Source organism: Agrilus planipennis, unplaced genomic scaffold (assembly GCF_000699045.2).
Source record: "Agrilus planipennis isolate EAB-ADULT unplaced genomic scaffold, Apla_2.0 scaffold28, whole genome shotgun sequence".
NCBI lineage: Eukaryota > Metazoa > Arthropoda > Insecta > Coleoptera > Buprestidae > Agrilus > Agrilus planipennis.
In genome coordinates, this window is record NW_020438897.1 from 1174842 (window position 1) to 1200680 (window position 25839).

The window sequence follows — 25839 nt, forward strand, 5'->3', positions numbered from 1 at the left end:
AAAAAAATTGTAATAAGAAACGAAACGATTAAACAGTTAAATTATTTTTTTGTATGACATACACTGGAAGAAATTTACTACGCTGTGCTAATTTTCCATTTACTATTTTACAGTTGAGTCCTTTCATAGTAGAAAAATGAAAAAAATCAAACTATTTCCATTGGGTACCGACAAGGTCATTATCGTAATGCTCGGTACATATATTACTTAATTAAAAAACAAACCTTCAACCTTCATTAGCATCAGTGTTGGATGTCGAAAGTTGCAATAAGAAAAAGCAAATTTATATCCAAGCGTTATATTGCGTCTCGCTAAAAGATGAGGTGCCTTGTGGAATGTCAACCACCAATTTCCTGAAGTAGAGAGCTATTATTTTTCGTTTCACCTGCTTCAGACACCAGGCCCTTTACTTGTTAATTAATCCCAAAGGAAAACAGTTCAAACTGATTACTAATTTAAAGTCAGTTTTTATGATCAATTTTTTTAAGNGATTCTCGTCACACATATACTTGCTTGCAAATTTGGTGGTCAATAGCAAGCAAGAGCTTCTTCGTAGAACGACGTTCCACATGAATCTTAAGAGGACACCGGCGACTATTTAATAGCTGCAGGTGCCTTTTAAAAACGCCTTTGTGATTAAGAAATGAAACGCAAAGTGTAATTTAAATGTTTTATCACACAGACAATTAACAATACATTAATTTTATTTACATTTCGACCAATGTATTTTCTTAGGCTATTTTTATTTGAGACTTTCGACTGTTGAAAAACGAAACGATCTTATTGTGTACATTTCGGAAAGTTCAATTTAAAAAACGCTGAGCTTTTTGTTAGTTTCCTTTTTATTATTATCGGCTGAACACAGATTTAGTTGTGTCTTTTGTTTCGAAAGTAGCTCTTAAATCCCACAAAATCACACTATTTGGAACAAGCGAAGCGTCAAACAATGAAGAAAAGCGCATTCAGCTTTATCTGAAGCTTGAGCCCTGTTATTTCCAGCGCATTGACCCAGCTGGACAACACGGGACCTTGCACCTCGGGAAAGCCTCGGAAAATTGAGAACTGATTTGCCAATATCATGACACAGTAAATAACAAAGTTATTACTTGGATCACGTCTTTAGCCTGACGGATGTCAGAACTTAAAGGGGATGAAATAAGAAAATAGCCAATAAATAAAAATGATGGTAAAAAGTTAAAATTAAGAAATCATGGTTATTCACGCCTGGCTTGTTTTGAGATATTTCCTATAAACATGTCATCATTATTATCATAAGGTCATCATCCTGAGCTAATCATCGCATTTGCCTAAAACGTCTCACATCCTTAACTATTTGCAAACAATAATCTAATCCAGGTCTACCTCTACTACTCTTAACTCCTGTTTCTGTCTCTAATATGTCTCTGACTAGCCTTTCATGCCTAATTTTTAACCTTCTCTATCTATGGCATCCTCATCATTCGTCTGTAATACCATATTTTTAACGTTTCTAGTCTTTTCTTTTACGCCACATCCATCATTCATGTTTACCACCCTTACAGCGCTGCACTCCGAACATATACCTTTAATAATCTTTTTCAAATTTCTAAATTAACCAGTGGTGTTGTCGAGCCGGAACGCTCCGGAACGTCGTTCCGGTACTTCCTTTTTGAACAGGAACGCTTTCCGGAACTAAAGATGATTTTTGATAACGAGAATTGGCTGACGTATTAAAAAAAACATTAAAAAGAATTGCTGATTTTTTTTCTAATTTTTGACGAATTTTTATATGTATTATTATAGACAAGGATTTGAACCGAACCCGAACCGGAACAAAAACGGGAACGAACCGGCTTGAAATCCCCCTCCCCCGTCGTCGTCAAATTTGGGACATGAGACCGCACAGAGCGGCCGCCTACCCAGGATCGACCCTGTCTATATAATTATATATACGCGTTCCGGTAAAAAAAAAATTAGCACAACACCACTGAAATTAACCGTTCGCGAACATAGAAGTGACTTCTTTTCATTGAAGGCAACTCTACCCTACGCTATCCTCTACTTTATATTCCTACTATTTCTTCCGTCCTGGCTTATCTGACTTACTAGATACTGAAAATCAGCCACTTCTTCTAATTTTTCGTCTCCTATTTTTATATTCGCTCTTTCCCTACTTTTTATTCCCTTGCATAGCAATATTTTTGTTTTACTTTTATTTATTTTTATACAATACTGTTTTGTCAATACCGCCTATAAACATGTAGATGGACAATTTTGTATAGGTCATACGTCACACTTACAAAGGCATATGAGATTACTTGAAATGCATTTAAATGCACCAAATGCTGAAAAGAAACTTTTACAGAAGTCATGTTTTGTAAATTATAGACTTCTTTCAATTTTAATTTCTTACTCTATTCATAATGTAGTATCGAGTATAACTTAACTTATAATGTACCCAACGTACGAACTTTGAATTGATAAGTAATAGGTAAGCTAAATAAATAAATAAACTCTCCAAATGTGCGGAATCTAAAGTTAAAAACAATAAATTTGTATGTAATCCAAACAATTGAAACTAAATACATCCTACACAGTTTGCTGCAGAACACCTTTTAATTATATATTAGCTTAAATAAAATTATTAAATTTTAAGCTTACCTGCAGTGCGGTCAGGATGCTAGTTTCTTCAAATGTAACAGTAATGAGTATTTTTCTAAAATTAAATTTTAAATATATGGGACGAAGTGTTATGGTTTTTTGAGGTGCCTATCTCAATGTGTTTCTAATGTTTCTATATGTATATAAAGGAGTTTGTCACGACTGATGATCATGACCTGATTTTAATAAAATTTTAATAGCAAAAGTGACATACGCTCTTCGATTTTTTATGAGAATCGTAGTTCGTACAAGTAAGGCAAAATGTTTATGGAACATAAAGATTGCTCATTTCTATGACGGCACTTTTTCTTTTTAAGCAGAAGTATGCTGTAAATTAATATTATAGTTTTCAATTAATGCTGAAATGTTTCCCTTAATCTACTAATTACTACTTTTTCAAAGCACCTTGAAAAAGTATAAGCATTTACGCGGTTAACTTTCAAGATCATCTTGCGGCAAAATCTCAACATCTGTAGAAACTAATAAGGACAATATTAACCATTAAGCCGGCCCTGAAAACCCATCGATTCTGTAGATATTAGTATTTTCGAGGCTTTGACTTTCGTTTTATATAACAATGGAGATTTTAACGATTCTCGTCACACATATACTTGCTTGCAAATTTGGTGGTCAATAGCAAGCAAGAGCTTCTTCGTAGAACGACGTTCCACATGAATCTTAAGAGGACACCGGCGACTATTTAATAGCTGCAGGTGCCTTTTAAAAACGCCTTTGTGATTAAGAAATGAAACGCAAAGTGTAATTTAAATGTTTTATCACACAGACAATTAACAATACATTAATTTTATTTACATTTCGACCAATGTATTTTCTTAGGCTATTTTTATTTGAGACTTTCGACTGTTGAAAAACGAAACGATCTTATTGTGTACTGAATAAAGGTTGTGATGAATTAAAAAGAATAATCAACTTGAGTATTGCCTTTCAAGAAAACGACCTTATGAATACATATGGCATAAAAAATTAATTCCTGATGGTTTTAGGATTAATTAATGGTTACGTTACGAAGTAGCAAACGGTGTACGATCATACAAACTAATGCATTGACTAATTGAAGTAACTTGTTAATTTCAATCGTCTACTTGGTAATTTAAATAAATACTTGTACAACATTAATAACAGGAACTAAATACGTGATTAGACGATCAAAATAAACAAGAGAACATCAATCGTAATATATGTATATGCAATTTGAATTAAACTGGTAATTTTGTTAATCGACATCCGTAGGAAATGTCCACGGCTACAATAAATAATTATTAGTTAAGGTCGATGTTTAGTTCAAAAGAGGAAGAGGATTAATTTCAAGCAAATAAGATCAAAGATATAAAAAGGATTATGAATGTTTTTGGGATAAGACACGACCAAAAAATTGGTTCTAAACTCCTTTGCAAAAATTAATGGTGAATAATGTAATTTTCTATTACATCAACGTAAACAGCCCAAGAGATTTTGCAAATTTTTCAAACATAATATTTATCAAAAATGATTAATATTCATGTTAAGTCGACCTGAAGTTTTGAAAATTTGACCTACCAGTTTGCCTTCTTTCCATTTGGTATCATAAGGATTTTTCAGTAAAGAAATTAAAAGGCAAAGGTATACTGACTGGTATATCGACGCACAGAAACACGTGGGTCTAGAGACTTCAAATTTTGCACAGGTGTTTCTTATACAATGTAGGCGAACATTAAAAAAAGATTTTTTAAAATTCAACTCGTATAAAACGGTGAAAAGAGGATTCAATATTGATCAAGGCACAGCCGGAACCGCTGAGTCAGGAAGCTTGAAGTTTTACAGAAAGGTATAAGCATCATTCACTATGAAATGAGTTTTGCTTGTTTGGTATATCGATGTTCGTGTGAATTTAGTGCAAAAGTTAAGTTAAATTTTGTACTAGAACTATAGTAGAAAAAGGGCCAAATATATTTGTCTATGAAATTTTTAACACATTTCAATTTGTAACTCGTCCTTCCTTAAAATTTCTTTACGTTAATGTTGGGATTACTTTAGGTTATATTAGGTTGTGGTTCAATAAATTTCGACTTGCAAGTTACAAGTCAAAATTTCAACTTTGGCACTTTTACGCCTTTGTAACAGAACAACTAGAAAATTTTTAATTAATCTTTTTATACTAAAGTATGAATTATTTCAGTAAGATTCTTGATAACTTAAAAATCTTTCAGAAATAATTTTGTAACATCTACATTTCGTCTATTAAACTAAACAGTTACGTATGTGTTTATGTTTGTAGATCGCACACCATTTGATGAAAGTACTGCACATTATTTGACTACTGTTAATGTTATAATGTTAAGGATCGTTTTCATCGTTTCATGAATAAGAAAAAAATACATTCTAACGTATATTTACAAAGGATTTGCAGTCTATAATCTGGTCCGTCCGGCCTGAAGGTACTAATACTAAAATATATTAATGACAATAGTACGCAAGCTTTTCATTTTTTTAATATTACGACAGGCCGGCCGTAAAGGAACCAGTACTGTGATAAACAGACATAAATAAATGATAATTTATTACATGTCGATTGCACTTATACTTTAGAAATGTACTATTTACAGGCTCGTTTAGAATAAAAAAAGCCCTTAACATCGTTAGCGCCTATATGTACAGGACAATTTTACAAAGGATCGCTTTGTACTTAAATATACAATACATACATACAATTCGGTCACAAATTATAATATATAATANTTTACGGTCGATGAGAGACTTATATATATATATACAAAAGGGCATACATACAAATGTACAAATTTGGTGACCTATTGCAAGGGTTTGTGTGACGACTTTTACTAAATAGGAAATTATCTACAAATACTCTTGTTGGACACCTGCTTATCACGTATATTCCGACCTCCAACCCGCCTGAAACAAAAAAGAATAATATGTAGGCTTATTATATGTTGCCCTACATCTGATATGAATATTTTTAGAGTAACTTTCATTACAATCGGATGCTTGTTGTTTGTTCACACGTGCATAACTAAACTTGTTCAGGTTGTTTAAATTAAAATTATTGACAATTCACAATTGAGACGCAAAAAATAACGTTTATTCATTAAACTTTAACCTTTTTGTTAAAGTTATGCAATAAAAATATCGTTCACTGAAGAAATGACAACGAAAATATACTGTATGCGAAAATGCGGATCTTGGTATTAAATTATGAAATTATGATACACCGTTCTCTTCAATAGCATAAGGGCGATGCGGCGCGCACACGCCAGCTGGCTGTTGAAAGCTGTGCGATGACACTCACAAGCTCACACACGTACACGTAGTCCATAGAGCACACTTTGAAATTCCTTGTACCAGGGTCCACTCTTTCGCATGCGGTATATTTGAATATCTACGAATTTTAATTAAATACCAAAAAAGCAGGCAGGTGCTTTTAATATGGTTAATGTTTAAACTGCTGCTCGGATGAGCTAAAAAAGTAATGTGATAGTCTGAAGTACCGATAGACAATCATTTGAGCCTTTTGTGAATGAGATAGTAAACAAGCAATAACAATTACATCATCCACGAAATATGCTTTATTCAAATTAAGTATAAGTTTTCACAAATTTATTAGTAGCCGCGTGCCCGGTGACCCTTATTATACAGCGTCACTTGCCCTGTGACCGTTACCATTTCGTAACTATTGAGTTAAAATAATTCACTTACCATTCCATTTGACGCTAATCCAAGACCGGCCGCACTTAAAGAGCTCATATGATGATGGTATGAAGCAGCGCTGGGTGGTGGTGCTGGAGGTGGCGGTCCCGAAACAAAGCCTTGATGGTGACCACTGTGTTGGTACCAATGGCTCATGGCATGATGGGGATGGAGAGCAGGGTTCAAATGCGGATGACCTCCGCCCATTCCACCTCCAAATCCTCCACCACCAAACGCTCCCTTACCGCTATCAAGAGGTTTCATCATATCACTCATCATTCCTCCTAACGATAAACAGGATCCGCCACCTTTCTTTTTCTTACTTTTCGACGAAAGTTTTCGATTTCTCGTTTGAATTCCTTCTTTTTTCATCGTTAATGGCCTATTTACCTGAAAAGAAGGAAAGGAGATCGTCAGAAACAACTGAATCGTCATGTTTTTCTATATGCAATGTGGAATAGTTTCTTGCTGAGAAAACCAATAATAACTAGTTCTTCCTAAAGAAACAAATTTGATAAACAGAATAAACACAAATGAAGCGAATGAAAGAATAAATAATCATATAATCATTACCAACCGTCAGAAAGAGGATTTACACTGTTAAAGGCTAAATTTTATCAACATCTTAAATCTACTGAAGTGCTACTATAGTCAGGAATTCCTAACATTAGCAAACAATTCGCTTTACAGATGACCTACGAGATTACTTTACATCTGTATATATTATTTGAAGTAAACACATTTACAAATGTAGGTAAGTAGTTACAGTGTAAGTGTAAGTATTTAAATAGGTTAGTAAAGTTTAAAAAGTAACCCATAAGTAAGATTAAAAGTAATCTCTCTTTCTCTCACACTTTTTAGAAATGTGCAGCGATATTTCTCATTTCAATGATGAAATATTAAAAAAAAAGACGAAGACAGGAATACAATGTGACACCTTTGTACTCAACTTTGGTTTTCCTCTGAGATGTTAAAAATGACGTGGAATAATGTGATACTAATATTGTCCGTTTCTTTTGTACTAAACAAATGCCGCGTTTATTCGTTGGTAGTGTCAATTGCAATTCAGTAGCTATATAATCGACATTAAAACGTACACCGTGTCAGTAGAACTCCTGGGGAGATAAGCGCAACGATCTTTGTATCTGTCATAAAAGCTGCGCTACCGAAACATCACGTGCAAGGATCGTTTGTACCTACATTTCCCAGACCAGCGCAACTTTACCACAGGCAGCAGGCAGCAAAAGTATCATCAGCAGCACCAGCTCAATCCCATTCAATTAAACGACTTCTCACTTTAATAGCAGCAGTCTCGCGAACTTCAGCAATAAATCGGCGTTTAAAAAGCGCGAGTTACCTTGGCGCGGCGGTTAAAAATGACCGTAAAAAAATAATTACACGTCCTGACAGATAATAAAAGGATCTAATAAATTTACAGACTGCGCTACTGTAACTGAATTCGGAATTTATGTAGAGCGCACACGCAGCTTCTTTCTCCCTTTTTTTTCAATACTGATGAACGATGACGGCGGTGCGAGAGAGACGGAACGATCGTCAGTAGTAAGCAGAGAATTAAGCAATTAAGGGACGTTGTACGTTACGTAGTGTTTCGGGCCTTAGGCCAACGGACTTAACTAGAACCATTTCCAATTAGTATAAATCAAAGTCGGCCGATCGCTGACCAACATAATACCGAGTTTTCGTTTACGGTCGATGAGAGACGATCTCAACTCCCCAGACCTCATTAAGCTCGTCTTATGATCGAACATTCACAAAATTTACTCCAAATGTAACACATATTATTATGGCGAAAGCTCCAAGTGTTTATCGTTTTGCGATTACTATAATTGTAAATCTCTTTTATTGAGTAAAATTATACAAACCTATTGGAATCCGTCAAATGGGAGGAGCCTAAAAACATGGCACCGATTAGGGAAAATTTATCGTAGTTCCTATAGTGTACCGTGCAATTTCCAAGTTTTTAAATTACGATAAAATGATAAGTATTGACACAATATGTGATTGGGCTGACACAAAACCTCGGAAAGGAAATTTCGTTGAAGGTGAGCGTGTTTTTAATGGCAATCCCATTATAAAATTCGGAAATAACAAATCCTGAAGCTAGCCTTCAAATTCCGTCAAGTTTACTGCCTACTTTTTATAAACTTCGGATTTAAAAAGTGATTCACGTTACATAATTGGTGAGGTGATTTTGGGTGATTTAAGCAATATCATATCAATGACTTGCACGTGCAAAGCCGATTTAAGAGAACGTTGCAAACACATTATTGCAACTTTGTTGTATTGCAGCAGGTAGGTTCTTAATCTCAAAATACTTATATCGTATCATTAGAATTGTGTTAAATTAATTACACAGGAATAAATAATTTCTCACTTTATAATTTTAGTATGATTCTAGTTTTAAATATTAAGGTTATGGCTGATGGTAAATACTTGATGAAATATAATCATGTGCATTAAACGACTCCATCATTAAAAAATTTTTTACTTTTTTAACGTGTTTTATTATTTTAATAAACAATTTTACAATTTGCGTGCACAGTTCCTATGTAAATTTTTCCCTCATTCGAGTTATAAATTTTGCCACCAGATGGTGTACGCCCATTTGACGGATCCCAATTGCGATTTCAGTTTAAAATTATTCGTGATAATAGTTTTCAATAATTAGTAAATTATTATAACATTAGTTTTCTTTTGCGAAAGACCAACTCAAAGAAAGATTAAACATTTCATTTCAATTCGGTAATAAGTTGAAAAAGAATTCTTATAGGAGTTGGTTTAGTTTCAGTCTATTGAAATCAGACTTTACAGTATCAATTATTGTAATTTTGAAAGCATTATATTAAAAGAAAGAGATATCATGACATTATATTTCCGAGCTAGCTGTTTAGGATATCATGGTATTAGTGACTCTGTACCACAAATACGACATTGTAGATATGTACTGAGGAGGAGAGATTGAACGTAATCTTTGAAAGTTTGGCGTTTTACGGACAGGAATTTTTATGGATTTATGTCACTCGTGAACTAGATTAGAATGTCACCTACGAAGTACGTGAGATCACGAGTTAGACGAAAACATAACCTTCGAGTGTTTTCATATAATCGATCGGGAATGAGAAACGTTCCGGACACTACATCTCTCTTGACAACACTAATCCACCAACAACATGCTCTTGCCTAATAGGTTATGCATGTCTCTTGATAAATTTTCTTCAGCTGGTTCTTTAGATACATAAATTAGATCCATTATACGTACAAGTAGTAGTAGGCGGTATAATGACCTAATAGAGAGAAATACAGTTCCTACTGAAGACTTTTGCACGTTTTTATACGTTTCTTCTGTACTTCTTAATAAGTAGCACTGACATACCAACATCGTTCTAGAAATTTAGGTCGGTTGTAAAGGATTTACTATAAGCAACTCAAAAACGTGAAGTTTTACTTTCGACGCTACCTGGATGAGTTTGATGGTTTGGTAGGAACGTTAAATAATTTTTTATTATGAGATGGTGGAGGCAATTAGGAGGGTTATAGGTATACCTAGATTAAATTACTGTTGGCAATTAGTTAAGGATGTGGGTTGTTTTAGTTTTAGGGAAATGCGAAGATTAGCTCAGGATAGGAAAGAGTGGAGGTGCTTGTCCAATCTGTCTTAGGATTGACGACCTTATGATGATGATGATGAGATGGCGAGAAATCAGAGGCAGGAGGGCTTTATAAAAATCGATAAGAAATAGGCGAGATAGGTTGGTAGGACACTTCGCAAACATGAAGAGCTAGCTAGAGACATATTAAAAGCAGAAACCTCTGTCAAGTGGGTAGACCTACAGACTAGATTACTGTTCGCAAATTGTTAAAGATGTAGGTTTACTTCAGTTTTCAAAATAAGAAGAAGTGGAGGTGCGTGTCCAACAACTTGTCTTCGCGCTGAAGACCTGATAATGATGTTGAAAAATATTAAAATCGGTTGTTTAAAGGAATATAATGCCAAATTTTAGATAAATTCCAACACCTCGAAGGTACTCCTCTTGTACATTTAGTTTTAGTTGTGACTTTGTATGACATTCTATGCATTGCTGCTATTGATGGTCTCAGTTATATCTTTTTTAAGACTTTTTATTCTATATTAAAAGACACTATTTTAACAAACATATCCATGTGGAGAGGTAAAAGAATATTTAAAGAAAGTTAATTTCGTATGTTACTCGTACCGTTCAGTTGTCTAACATACGAAATGCTTTAGTTAACAGCGGATTTTAGTAGATGGCTTTATATTGGCATAATTAGATATTATAAGGAAAACTAATTAACATTAAGTACCAACAATCTTGCAAAATTAGTTATGATTAATACTTGCAACTATGACGATATTCCTCAATTTAGTCATTCAAATCAAATTTGGTGTTGATTCTTTTGAACAATTATAATCTTTAAAGAACATTTTATAATTGACGATTGATGAAGATTGATCGCTGAAGGTAGGATCTCGTGACCTATGATTGAAAAGAAGCCTGAAAGAACAACATATTGAGACCACAGACCAGTGGAAATGACTTCGAATATGAGACGGACGGAATGAATACTGAAGAGAAACGAATGATTACCTGTGGAATATTACTACTCCAGTATTTTAATAAATTTTCCATAGTAAAACAGGAGGACCCGGAATCGAGCCAGTGCCCTACCAAATGTTAAGTTACGATCTAAAGCAGAATTACTGTCAGTTTAGGCAATAGCCACTTTCACTTCTTTCCAATTTACTTTAAAGAAACAACACATTGGTACTTCTACTACATACAGCGTTTAGATAATGTTCTGCATGCAGTTGCCACTAGGTACATAATGGACGTAAGATACACGCGTAAAACATATTCCCTAAACAGTTGAATTCGTGACCACATAACCGTCGCTTGTTTTAGTATGTAGCTTGGTATTTATTCGCGCATACTAAGCTCATTAACAGTCGTTCTGTATAACTGAACGTTATGGTAATGTTGATAGCGAGTATTTCACGAAAACAGAAGGTACGCTTCTTCGCCCGTTTTATAGCTCTATCATTAAACTTGGCTAATGGTACCTACTGGTTCGTGAATGATGTACCTGTAAAGAAATTATCCCATTCAAATTTACATACAATTTACCTGCTCCAACTTGGAGGATTTCTGTTTCCACAGATAGCCATCTAATTAGAAGCAGCGTTCGCGAGCCCTACCCGTACGAAAAAACGAAAAATCGACTCGAAATACCTACCGCCTGATAAAACCTGATATTACACTTGAACAAAAGAAAAATACGTCAAACACGTTTTAATGCGACTAATGAGAGAACCGTCCTTATTTATTTATTTTCTTGTTTGTAAACAAGGGAATGTTTAGATTTTTTTTTTTTGAGACAATGCAAAAGGTTCAGTGTTGAATATATTTATACAGTGGTTTGACTTGTAATCTGCGGCGGGTACGAGGCGGGGTGGGTAAAGGAAAGGGGGGGTAGGAACAGCTCTCCTCCTAGTAGTGATGAGAAAAGCGAGTCCCAGCCTTCGTATTGGTCTTGGATTTGGTCTTGGTCTTGCTTATTCGATCTTGGCCGTAGTCTTTCTCAAATACTTCTAGTCTTAGTTTTGGTCTTGTTTTTGCCGATATAGTCTCGGCCTTGGTCTTACGTGTTGAGTCTTAGTTTTGTGTGTTGAGTCTTGATCTTGCTTATTTAATGTGATATTAATGTTTTGTTGATAGGTAGGATCATCATCATCATAAGCTCGTCAGTCCTAAGACTGGTTGGACACGCACCTCCACTCTTTCCTATCCTGAGCTAAACTTCGCATTTCCCTAAAACTAGAACAGCCCACATCCTTAACTATTTGCGAACAGTAATCTAACCTAGGTCTACCTCTACCCCTCCTAACTCCTGTTTCTGACCCTAATATGTCTCTGACTAGACCTTCATGCCTGAGAAGGTGTCCTACCAACCTATCTCGCCTATTTTTTATTGACTTTCATAGAGTCCTCTGTTCTCCTATTCTTTCTAATACCTCTTCATTTCTAAACTTTTCTAACCACGTTATCCTCATCATTCGCCTGTAACACTTTTAACTTTTTCTTTTCCGCCGCGCTCACTGTCCATGTTTCGCACCCGTACAATGCCGTGCTCCAAACATATACATTTAACAACCTTTTTCGAATTTCTAAATTAACCGTTCGCGAGCATAGAAGTGACTTTTTTTTATTAAAGGCGACACGACCCTGCGCTATCCTCTGCTTTATATCCCTACTACTCCTTCCGTCCTGACTTATCTGACTTGCTAGGTATCTAAAATCAGCCACTTCTTCTAATTTTTCGTCTCCTATCTTTATATTCTCTCTTTCCCTAGTTTTTCTTCCCTTGCATTCCAGTATTTTAGCTTTACTTTTATTTATTTTCATGCAGTACTTATCTGTCAGTACCGCTTCCATTTTATTTAAAGCTTTCTCTAGTTTAACTCATAAAGTAAAATAAACCTCATAAAGTAAAAATCAAGGTTTTCTTTTTACCTTATGCAATTGCTTTTGGGGAAGAAATGACAACAAAGTATAGCTCATAAATCCACCGGGAGTAACAATTTTTCGTTTAGTTTTGCGTATTTAGCGTATTGTACTTTCGGTCTTAGTTTTAGTCTTGGTCTTGTTCATTTGATCTTACTTTTGGTCCTGTATATTCGCAAACCCTTACGAAAAATTGTTGTTTCATTTATTATTTATTGTGCATTATGTAAACAGAGCAGGTTATGTTGAGGAAAGATTTGTTGATTTTTGTAGTGTTCCAGCTAGAATTTAGAGTTTCAGCCAGTCTAATCGTTGAATTGAAGATGTTTAAAAATTATTACGGTAATTAAGTAATTTTTATAATTCCATTTAAGTACACACGCAGTTGCTTTAAGCTCAGATAGCTGAAACATACAATAAACGTGACATGCATAAGGATATTCATGTCCTGCAACTGAAGTTTAACAGTTCGTCGATTTCGCAAACGTTTTCACAAAGTGAGATAAACCTTGATAAGAAATGCAATCTCTTTAACGCAATGACCCGGAACTAGCGTTTTCTAAGTAGTCTCGGAAATAGCCGGTCCGCCCTTCTGTATATAAACAGCACTGTCAGCGGCTGATCACCCTCAAGTTAAGTTCGTCGAAAGAAATTCCGTCCAGCTTTCGTGGAATAGCCCCATTCGGAAAAAAGAACACTTTATCATTGACCATGAGTTATTTATTTATATATATATATATATTAGATATAAAGATATTGTTGAAATGAAAAACAACATTTTACTTTCTTCCCTTATGAGCACAACAAGTAAAATCCTTATCATCCCCTTACTAACATGATACTCCTCGAACGACTCTCTAGATATGCATTAACGTTCTTTACTTTTTGTTACTATTTAAAAGATCTATAGAGAAAAGTTGTATGTAGTTGTTAATAAACACGATTTATTTATCCAGTTAATGCTTCATTTGAGTGTGAGCAAGAGCAACGAGCACGAGTAAGGCACACATGTAACTCTAAATTAAGCAAGATTGCCATCATAGATAAAGTCCGCCAGAGCAAGATCAAGCGAGATTAGTGGCCGTTGATGAGAGCAGGCTTCTGTTGAAGAGACTTTGCGCCTTTTTAAAGGACTACAACTACCGTCGCGTCGCGTCGAGGGAACGCCGAGAGCCCAGCCGTCACTCTAGGAACCGACGCGGAGAGAACGGTCAACTCGGATGCGAAACGGTCCTTTGGTCGCACAGTACTTCTGCTATGTACCCGTCTGCCCGTATAACTCGCAGTGGTAGTCGGCAGCCTTGACGGCAAATATTTCATTTTGCGAGGTCTTATTTGTAAGTAAATTAAACAGATTGAATGGAGCCGTTTGTGTGGGTAGTACTACACGCTTGTCGGCCGTACATGACCACTTCAGTACCATATACACAACCACTGTTATAAACGAAATCTTTCGAATTTTTTCAGTCTGCAACTCGTATTATTAGTTAGGTATTTGTAAATTTTGATTATTACATATTTATTATTTAATCAATTAGGTTTTCACATTCGCCTGTTCAGTAAATGAGTGCTGAATTTTAGCATTAAGACCTCTCATTAGTAAAATAATGTCGCAAGAGTACAAGTTGAATGGTGTCAGCAACTCAATCGTATTTGAAATTGTATTCGATAGGAACGAGCGGCGATGAAGGTCCGTACGGATCGGTACATCATCAATCATCGGACTTTCGGCGAAACATCCAGCGCCAATCCCATGCCTGGCATTGTTCCACAGCAAAAGACGGAGGCAAAGGACTCAGAGTGTATTCGATGCGGCGCGGCGAAGGCATTGCGGCAGCTCGTGGTATTTTTGTTATGTTCTTATAAACCGCTGACGGAGAAGTGGAACAATAAAAGGGAATTAATTCAGGCAGAACGTTGTGACTGTGAGGCTCTCGATCATAATGACATGTTCTCGCGACGCGGCGTATGTGGAGCGCTGTGGGCAAGTCGCCGCCAGTATATCATGCCGATCCCCACGCCCACTTTAAACAACGTCGTTACCTAACAACAATAACAATTTGTTACGGGAATAGCGCTGCACTGTAATAAGCGAACCAACCGGGTCAGATGCGACGTAGAAGATAGCGAGCTGACCGCACCGCGCACCAGCTTCTAGTTTCTAGCAGCTGAAACACTGCTTGGCTACTACTCTTTCTTATATGTATAAATAAACGACCAAAATGATCTTCTACCAAAATGGAATGAAACCCGTGTCAAAGGAAATTCGCCGCAGACTACGTCTTATTACAGTTCGCTACGAATTGTATCACATACGACAAAAACAGTGTTCTGTGTTTCTCAATTTGTCCGTCCATGCTACACGCGTATTTATGACTTCGGGATTAAAAATTTCTCAACAACTGATAGGTACTAAATTAGGTACGTAGAACCCTAGGTGCGCGAGTCTGACTTGCACTCGGATCGTCTCAAATTTTCAGCCCTTCTGACACAAACTTATGTTCAAAAATAATCAATACCTAATCGATAATAGTGATCTTTACGTATACATATGAGCAATCCCGTGAAGACGGGGCCTCCTCATTGGTCGAAACTATGCACCTTTGTATTCCTCACGCCTATCGAAGCATTCTTTGGTGTAGGCCGCAGGATTTTTTCTCGAATGGCACATTACAATAGATCGCGTCGGTGAAAACGAAGGACAAAACATTCGCGGAGCGCATACGTCACGGTGGCGGTGACTACACAAGACACCGACATCACGTCTCGCGATTGCAATGCTGCAGTCACTGACCGTATATGTGTGTGTGTATGCGAATGGCGTATCATGCGAGCAATACGAAATTGGAAGAGCAAAAGTAGAATAGAAACAAGTAAATATAACAGCAGACGTAATTGGAAAAAGGAAAAGGAAAAATTAGTGAGTTTCTATCGTTTACTTCCTGAAAGCATATCAGAGAAGGAAAGAAAGAAAGGACATGGAAAACACCTGCGACTGTGAAGTATATCAATCAAAGCGGCAGAGAAAAAGGATGTCTGGATACCCCGGTTATTAAGGATGTTGGAATGATTTGTCGCATGTTTTGGCATTTTTTTAAATTTTCCTTCTTTTTGTTTAGTTATCGGTAATCAAGTCTAGAAGATTTTCCCCGCTTCTCCCGAGTATGTTTTATGTTTCCCCCAAAATCAGTCCCCAAAACGGTCTTCGGATTTTTACCTTCATTTAGGCTATAAGACATTGCTTATAGGTTTTAATTCCCCTGTGAATGTCAAAGTATGCGACATAATCGGCTGTATCTATTGATTGTTTTGACTTAGAAGTTTGTTTTTTTTACAGCTCCAAAGGATGACAGATCTGAGTGTTTGACATTAACTTTAACTTGATACCTCCACACCTTCCAGAGAAAAGGAGCCTTGACAGACAGGCATACACATAACAAAGTGATACTATAAGGGTCCTTTTTTTCTTTTGAGGTGCGAAACCCCAAAAGACCAAGATGCTCACATAGATATAACGTTGAATAATGTATATTTTGTTCCTTAACTGTGACTCTGAATTCAACATTCTTTAAAATAAAGGGAAGAGGTGAATACCATACTTAAATACTTATAGTTTCACAAGTCGATTTCCCTATTAGAAGGATCATTTGTTGAACAATATTGAGTCCCAATAATGTAGCCAATTTCCACAAATGGCGTTTACTTACGTCTTAAGTACTTATGTACCTGTATATTTGATGTACAATTCAGGGAAGATCTCATTTGATATTCATATAAGGCTAATTACCATCAACAGTAATTACAGTCCATTTTTTACGTTCCTACTTAATTAAAATCGAAATCCGTAAATTATTCTAGCAGATATTTCAAATGTTTACGTTCACTTTTATTTGTTTTCCAACTTGTGTTTACTTTTCAATTGTACTGTGATGGTACTTTTTCAATGTCCTAATCTGATTAATATTACTTCGTCAGACAGTCTGGCGAATTTTTGTGATTTAGCAGCTACACCAGACACACGCTAAGTTGTCGTTTCGTACGTTATATCTTTCCGTTTTTCGCAGACCGTTCCGGCGCTTATTTCCTTCGGCGTTCGTAACTGTAATCTGCACCATTGTCCAATTTGCACCGTCTGGTGTTGTACACTGCGAAGGTGGATAATTGTGGACGATTATGCTACTTAAGCTGCGCGTCTCTTTCATTTAATAATAAGGACGCCGTGAAGATTACTTTAACGCCTCGCTATTTATTTTTAGACTTACGATTATGTAAAATAAACGGAAAAATTCTAATAAACCTAACACGGCATACTTTCGCTTAAAAGTTGTTTATAGACATAAGAATGAAATAACCATAAAATGAAGTTTTAGAGTAATTTTCCTGTTTCTAATAGGGATCTGTCAAATACGTATATGCATACTACCTGATTTCGGCAGAACCTGCCAATTGATTCAGGGATAAATAGGAATGGTAAAATTTTTACACTTACAACTTTTCAATAAATCGAGTAATCCATTTATGTATACAAGGTGTTTCTAAAAATCTCAGAAAGATCCTATATAAATACTACATTTATAAAATTAGAGAAAAAAGTAAACTAAAAACATGTATAAAAGCAATCGGAGCTAATCAAATAATTATTAGTTCTGTTATGAAGATATAAAATGTCCTAAGCCGTAAAATGCGCTAGGGGTGAATTTTATTGTATTCATGTTGTACACTTCAAAATGACCTAACCATGTAAACCATGACGTGGCAACCCAAGGCTATAAGTAACGAGATTCTAAACTACCTCTACCTACATTTATTATTTACANTATCCTCCTGATAACGTGCTTAAGTTCTAAGTACTTTTTATGCAGCTAGATATATTATTTGTGTAGACCATGACGTGGCAACCCAAGGCTATAAGTAACGAGATTCTAAACTACCTCTACCTACATTTATTATTTACAGTAGCGTTTTAGACACCTACAATAGTCTACTAGGATTAAAATAATTGTTAAATTTGAATACATATGTCTAATAATAATAAATAAGATAAACAAACAAAAATTAAATTTCATTAAATAAAATGTATTAGGAGTTTCAAACTTCTATAATTTAAACTTTTTATGTCAAAAGCACTAAAATCCACGCTTCTTAATGTTTCCCATATAATTTTATTCAACTTATCAAGTTATACTGTATAACCAGTATCTAATTATTATTTTCGAGGGAGACGAAATGCATTAAAACGAAACCTGCCGGAATTACCGCATATAAATTATATTAAGCGTTGCTAATAAAATGCGTCGAAAGTTGCAGCTATTGTTCATTAAAACCAAGATCGCGTCAGTACGTTTAGTCATATTGTACCGCAAAGCACCATAAGTTAACGCTCTTTACAACCGATCGGTCAACGGAATATCAATGAACTTTTTCCGATGTGCCTGCGCTAAAGACTTCATCGGAACTTTTTTTTTATAAGTTCGCGGTTTTTAAGACCGGAACCTAACAAACGTTAACTGGCGATGTGCAGTTCACACACGTTTTAACCAGCACATTATCGACTATGGACGTGTCATGGGACTTGGTAATATCTTCGGAGCGAACTCATTTTTTGTTTAAATTCCGAGTAAACACTCGTAAAGTTAATGGAAATGAGACCGCTGGGACAAAATGGAAATTTACTATTTGTTGGAATTAAATTTCTGTTAGTAGCTGTTGTAAATGTTCGTTTTTTGGAGACGAAAGTATAAATAAAGTCAAATTAAGATATACTAAATCCATTTACTTATATCAATTTTACATACTTATTACGAAAAGCACGGAATCCTGAAAATTTAAATCAAAAAAGTTGAAATGCATAAACGTACCTACGAGAAAATGATGCGAGAAATTGTGAAGAAAACTGCGTGTAGCGCAAATTCTATATTCTGTATGTCTATTGTTGGAAATTTAAATCTTTAGATATATGTATCTATAAAATATAAACTAAGAAAGTAATGTAATATTCTCTACACAAAATGAGATACTATTTCAGTTGTGATTCACAACTGAATTCACCTATGGGATTGTAATAGTCGAGGTGGTACAGTGACGGTTCGTAGTTAAAATTGATGGGGATACTGCTTATGTAAAAGGAAATAAAATCCGACACATACGGATGAGGATACCGTGGATAGAGAAGGTTAGAAATGAAGAGGTATTAGAAAGAATAGGAGATCAGAGGACTCTATGGAAGTCAATAAGAAATAGGCGAGATAAGTTGGTAGGACACCTTCTCAGGCATGAAGGTCTAGTCAGAGACATATTAGAAGCGGAAACGGGAGTTAGGAGGGAGGTTGCCCTAGATTAGATTACTGTTCGCAAATAGTTAAGGATGTGTGTTGTTCTAGTCTTATATAGGGAAATGCGAAGATTAACTGAAGATAGGAAAGAGTAGAGGTGCGCGTCCAACCAGTCTTAGGACTGACGATTTTATGATGATAGTACACGGATTAAAAAAAGCTATCTTCCACTGCCTGTACGTTAGGGTAGGCACAGCGGAAATGACGGAATCGAAGGTGCTCTTCCTCCATGTGAAGTGCACAGTTCCATACAGAGATCATTCTAGCTTTTTCATATTAAAGTGAGAGAAGGCTATTAACATTAATTGTTAAAAGTTTGAAGATTATATAAGGTGATTAAAGAAAAAACGACTCGTTATAAGTATTAAAAGTTATCGATAATATCAAACAGAAATAAGTGGTGCTGCGTTCTACAGCACGGTGCCTCCACGCGAGCTGCCACTGATCGAACAACCACAAATAATTGTGACATATCACATGGTCAACAAAAAAAGTTACCTAGGTACCCTTGTTACTCTCTTGAACTTGTATTTAGTTTCACGTGGCCGCTAAATCACAGCGGTAGCCCGGTGTTCTTTCGACAGATGAGAGTTTTTAACCTGGTTCACTCTTCTCGATAAGTTTACGAAGAGGTTCGTGCACTTTCTTTATCCTCCAACTAGTCGTCGACATGCACGTTTTGTAAATGCAGAGCCTGTGCAACTATACGTACAATCTGTCCGCTAAATCTCGCAAACTTCCCCGATATTGTTGACAATAACTGCCCTGTCATTAGTCTATCCGGCCCGAGCGACCGTGTATATGCCGCTACAATGTATCAAATTGTCTCCAACTGATACTTTATGCGCACAATGGAACGCGCGGGTCCCCAAGTGTTTTCGAAACTTGTAGTTTCTCAGCATCAGTTGCTTTCTTGTTTGCCTGTTTATTTCTTGCCTAGTACCTATACTTATAAAGCATATAATACATTGTAGTAGGTACTAAGTTACACAGCACCCGCCTCCTTGTAATAATAATCCATTTTCCTTCAAGTGGACGGTATTGTCGGCGAGCACTGCTTCGCCCCTTCGGCTTATACTCAAAGGCAATTATTAGAACCTTCCAACAGAGGGACCACTTATCGACAAGGACTCTTGATGCTTAAGCTAATGTTCTTGCAAAAATCAGAGACCTAGCCAAAGGGGGGGATGCCGGTGGTTGCCCCCCCCCCCAATATCTGCATAGTTGGCTTTTTCAACTTATTAGTTAGGAAATATGTTAAAAATATTAGACTTCTTTTATAATTTCGTTTAAAAACGTCTATAGGTAAAACTGCTTGAGAAAAATAAGATTACAAAAAGGCATACTTGTAGGGTCCATAAAAATAATGTCGGTTCTTAGTTATTGTTCACTGAACTCCCGCTGGTAGCAAATATTACCGTTCCAGTATCATCAAGAAATCGGACTTCTGGTCAATATTTCATATCAAATACCTCAAAGTAATGCAGTTCCCACAAGAGCGTTGTGAAAACGGGATAAACAGGATAAGAAGACCTTGAACATTGTAGACGCAATAAATATTATGAATAGAACCAGAGAATTTGCTAGAAAAGTCACCTAAAACGAAAAGTTCCGGCAAAAATTGGTAACAGTGAATCCAATGCAGCGAGCATATGTTTTATAGAAAAGATTATTAAGCGTTTAAGATGCAATTACAATCTTTTTGCGAAATAAACTCATCAAAATGGTTGTAATACGTTTGAATACAGTATTAAACATTCTCACAAACCTTTTAGACAAAAAGAATACTACAAGTGAAAATACTGAACAATTAATTCTGCTGGTGTATCCTCCTGATAACGTGCTTAAGTTCTAAGCACTTTTTATGCAGCTAGATATATTATTTGATATATGATCTTCTATACAAGTAAGTCATCATGAAGTTAGCTGCTAAGTATAAACTATCTGTTGGGGAAGCTTTCGTCTTTGTCAGCTAGTATTTACAGCTAGCTTTTCAGTGCCTTGAAACGAGAAAAAATTTAGCTTACTTTAAGTAGTTAAAAATTGCGACCAGGTCCATCATTAAAGCGGAAAGACTTGATGCCCTAACGATGATAAAAAGCAAAAAAGATCTTTGCGATGCTCTTAACCTAAACAATTATGGACGAAACACAGGCAAATTCGATATTAACCTGTTATATAAGGTATTTAACAGAGGACTCTATGGAAGTCAATCAAAAATAGGCGAGATAGGTTGGTATTTCACCTTCTCAGGCATGAAGGTCTAGTCAGAGACATATTAGGGGCAGAAACAGGAGTTAGAAGGGGTAGAGGTAGACCTAGGTGAGATTACTGTTCACAAATAGTTATGGATGTGGGTTGTTCTAGTTTTAGGGAAATGCGAAGATTAGCTCAGGATAGGAAAGAGTGGAGGTACGTGTCCAACCAGTCTTAGGACTGACGACTCTATGATGATGATGATGATGATGAGGTACTTCTTTTAAATAATATCGATACTTTAAGAAAGTTTTTCGGGTTCGATTCCCGGCAAGTCAGTAACAAACAGTTTTACCTCATTAACTTGAGGTAATCTGTAGTGGGATGAAACAAAGTTGATTTAACATTTATGTTTGATAATAACTATTATTATAAATGCATATTTTTAGAAGTGTGTGTGTAAAACTGTAGTTAGAAAACTAAAGTGCAGCAGTTATTTATTCGGTTGCGCCCCCCCCCTCAAACAGAATAATTCACCATGTCACCACGAGCAAGCCTGGATCAAGCATTTTGCCTAGTTTTTAACTTTTTTCTTAGAATTCATCCTAACTATCCCACTTTAATTTTCGCCTAACTCATCAATTAATATAGCAACCTTTTATTTTTAAAAATTGAGAAACTGATCAACTAATGGAATGGAATAGGTATACTTACGTTGTGTAATTTATAGTATAAACCACAAGCGTTACAGACGGGTTCGCCGTTTTGATTGCGCCTCCAAAGGGTCGTCGTCGTCGTTTTGCAGTTGGCACAACTGGTACCCGCCCTCCGAGCCGCACTTTGTAAACTCTGCAACAAAACCCAATATTAAAAATCTTCCGTTTGGTATCCATGAGAGAAACTTTCTAACTTTACAGTATTAATAGGTATATACATCATAATACCTACGCATACATTTTACAAATTCGGCCAGTTAATTCATTAGTATAAATAAAATCGGTTAGCTAAAGATGGTAGACATAATAACAAGAGAACAGCAACAAGAGTCCATTAAATAAGAGGTCTTAATAAATTTAGTCGTTGCATGATGCTGCCCCATTATGAAATCCTGAAATCAAATTTAACTGACGATGAGCCTTGCCTATAATGAAAATTCAAACACTAAACAGAATTGGAGATAAACTAGGAACAACCAAGTATGCATTCTTAAATGAGAAACTGATAATTGGTTCAACAGATTGTTCATCAAGACTCATTTGTATATATTCCTATATTAGGGTACTTTTTTCAGTGTCAGATTATTGGGGGAGTGGAGAAGGCGGCCAGGGTCTTTAGTCCTGGGACGGGCTTCACATTTCAAGACGTCCTTTTTGAGTAAAATCTGAACAGTGTCAAAATACGTTCGGTAAGTAGGTAGAACAGACAGTTTCGATTTTGAAATCGGAGGTATTTCTGAGTGGATCAGATCGTTTTGCCACTCTCCCTTCTTCCTTTAATTTATGATATGAGATATTTGTTGTTTTCATTTGTTATTTAATAGATTTATCTGTACACACCCCAAAATCGAGAAAAATATAAGATATTTTCTAAAGATTGTTATTTTTCTTCGGGAAGATAAAACAAATATACGATTCTTTGAAGCACAAATATAAAGAACGATGAGGATGAACGAAATCTCTAGAACAAGGAACAAAGATTCCTAGATTTATTCCCTTTCGCAGTGCTCAATTTAACCCGATTGAGAAAATCCACCCACTCTAATCTATTTATCTTGTAATCAATCAAGGTTGGTGAAGATAATTTAGAGTAGGGAAGCGCGTGGAAAGTCGAAATTCGCATAAAAGCGAATCCATTTGAATCGTAACCGTCGTTTGGAAGTAGAGACAAAGCGTGCTACGCGACTGTCGCCTGTAAAAGCTGAAACGTTCTTATCTCGTCCAGATCACTATCCAATTAAATCTGACAATGGGTTTACTCCGGTGACATGAGTAGTGAAGCACATTCCTACTAAAAGTGGCCGTTCACGAGAATAATTTCGACTTGTCGGAGAGAGAAAGAGAAAAGAAAGGCAGACCGATCGCAGACGGCTTGGGATGATCGGCGAGCAACAACAGCGCTATTAAAACGTTTGTCAAAAGCATGCGTTTCAAGACATGCTTACAATTCCTGATTTAATTATCCTCCCAAAAAAGCTCCACCAAAACTAATTCTAGATGTATTGGGACCACCGACTAAACTTTGAAATAGATTGTCAAAAAAAATTACAAACCATGGAATGAAAAAATTGGTTTGTTTCAGTCTATTAATATAATTGTTACTCTTTCTCATAAATGAATTTTCTAACGGGAACAGAAAATTATTAACACAAAATGTATATACGTCTTTATGCATATCGAAGTTAACTGAACTTAACCCACAGTGGTCAGTAACCATATCTGCATTTTATTAAGGCCAAAACAGAGACTTAATCGATAAAATCAATTCAAGCCATATTTCAGCAAGATCCGATTGAGAAAAAAAAAAATTAAATAAATCATAAATACAGTTATGCAATTACTGCAGTTGAAACCAATCAATTTTACAAACTTAGGACTAACCATGAGATTAAGACCAAATGATCAACAAAAAGTTTATGGTGTTCATTTAGTCGAAACCGTCAGGCGTTGATCGCGATTTTGATCTTATTGTATCCCATCAGCACGCCGCCGAAAATTTCAACATGACGCAGAGCAACTCCGCTCGACCTGCTGCCTTTAGATAGAGTTGTATGAATTCTGCAAATAGATTAATGAACGCCACCTGTAGAAAATTACTACATTCTGTGAGATTTAGTCTTACTATCGCTCCTCACTAATCCTTTATTTATGGAACTTGACAAAATGTTTGAATATTCAAATAAAAATGCACCGTTTAACCCAAGTACCATATATGTACATGTATACACCCAGAAAAAAAATATTTGAGTCGATTATAATACAAAATATTTAGATAATATCATCAATCACAAACTATATCCCTGTGAACATATAAGACTACATAAGTATATAATATTATGAAAGGCTGTAACAATAAGCAGACAACATTTTGGCACCGAATTATATTTTTTGCTTAATCGATTGTCTCTTTCACGTTTAGCTATTAAACGGCTATATTTGTGTCACGAAAACGTAGTTTGCGGTCGCCGTTATTCAATCAGGAATTTTTATTCAGAAACAATGACGTGTTTCAAGATGATATCTCCCATAATACATACCTTTAAATTAGAAACCGTATTTCGATTCTCACGCTCCAGACATTTTAGTCATTCATACAGATACAGTAGACGTTATATTAATGAAGGTGTAGTTATATACTTTCTCTTATCCAGATTACAATTAGATGAAAAAAAAATAGGCAGATTATGAGAGTAGAAATTGGTAAGGGTACAATGAAGATTTTAATGAAAAGCAAAAATTTTATACTCAGTTCTTTTTCCTTCGATTATCCTTATTTTGGTTTTGTTCGTTAAAGTTTCTGTAGGTTTTTGTATGTAAAAAGTATACACAAAAAGTACCCCAGTTAACGAGCCGTCAATGATTAAGAACAGTTGCCAGTTATCCTGTCGCCCTTCTTTATAGCATGCGTCAACTGAGGAAACACTCATACCTACTCGTGACCTTCGCAAGAGCTGGTACACTGATGTCACATACGGACGGTGCAATGAAAATGCTCTGGCGGCGTCACGCTAATACGTGTCATCATTGCCAGAGTACTTAGAGCTTTCGTTAAGGTCATTACCCTCATTTTTATGTATAACACTGAGTGGTGCGAGATAGTTTATTCTATTCCTTTTTCGTGTACTTTCTTCTCCCTTAATTTTACCGGAGTACTGTGTATGCTGGTTCGTTCGCGCCTTGCAATATCTGACACGAAGGGTCGCAAAGCGCGCGGCTAGTCTCAACTTATCTCGTAGTTTAATTTATTACTGACGTGCATAACCACTTGTAGTAATAAAGATATTCGACGCAAATGACTGGATAATCAAAACTACCGCGACTAAATAACAACTCGACTTGATAGTCGTGGACGTAATGTACAAGTGGCTATACATATACGTATACATACGTACAATCTACACGTACAGTCGCACGTGGCGACATATGCAGCGGAAGTAGTTAAATTGTTGTAAAGTTCGAGACAGGTGACTCGACGGGGTCTTCCTTCCTTGAGGTCAAATTCACTCACCTGCCCGAAATCGNTACTCAGTTCTTTTTCCTTCGATTATCCTTATTTTGGTTTTGTTCGTTAAAGTTTCTGTAGGTTTTTGTATGTAAAAAGTATACACAAAAAGTACACCAGTTAACGAGCCGTCAATGATTAAGAACAGTTGCCAGTTTGGCAGCCGCGTTATCCTGTCGCCCTTCTTTATAGCATTCGTCAACTGAGGA

General features: G+C 35.9%; 1 protein-coding gene across 6 annotated transcripts in view; it reads right to left on the reverse strand.

Annotated features, from left to right (window-relative positions):
- Positions 1–5401: 5401 nt before the first annotated feature.
- The window catches only part of LOC108744567 (GATA-binding factor C-like), a 131817-nt gene continuing 111379 nt past the window's right edge, over positions 5402–25839 (reverse strand). For 5 of the 6 annotated variants that reach the window (XM_018480413.2, XM_018480415.2, XM_018480412.2 and 2 more), the window contains 3 exons: positions 22127–22261; positions 6352–6732; positions 5402–5550 (listed from right to left, as the gene is read on the reverse strand). In XM_018480413.2, the coding sequence (XP_018335915.1) occupies positions 5524–5550; positions 6352–6732; positions 22127–22261 (543 nt within the window). In that variant the 3' untranslated portion in view covers positions 5402–5523. The remainder of the gene's footprint in view (positions 5551–6351; positions 6733–22126; positions 22262–25839) is intronic. The other variant, XM_018480416.2, reaches the window with a different exon arrangement.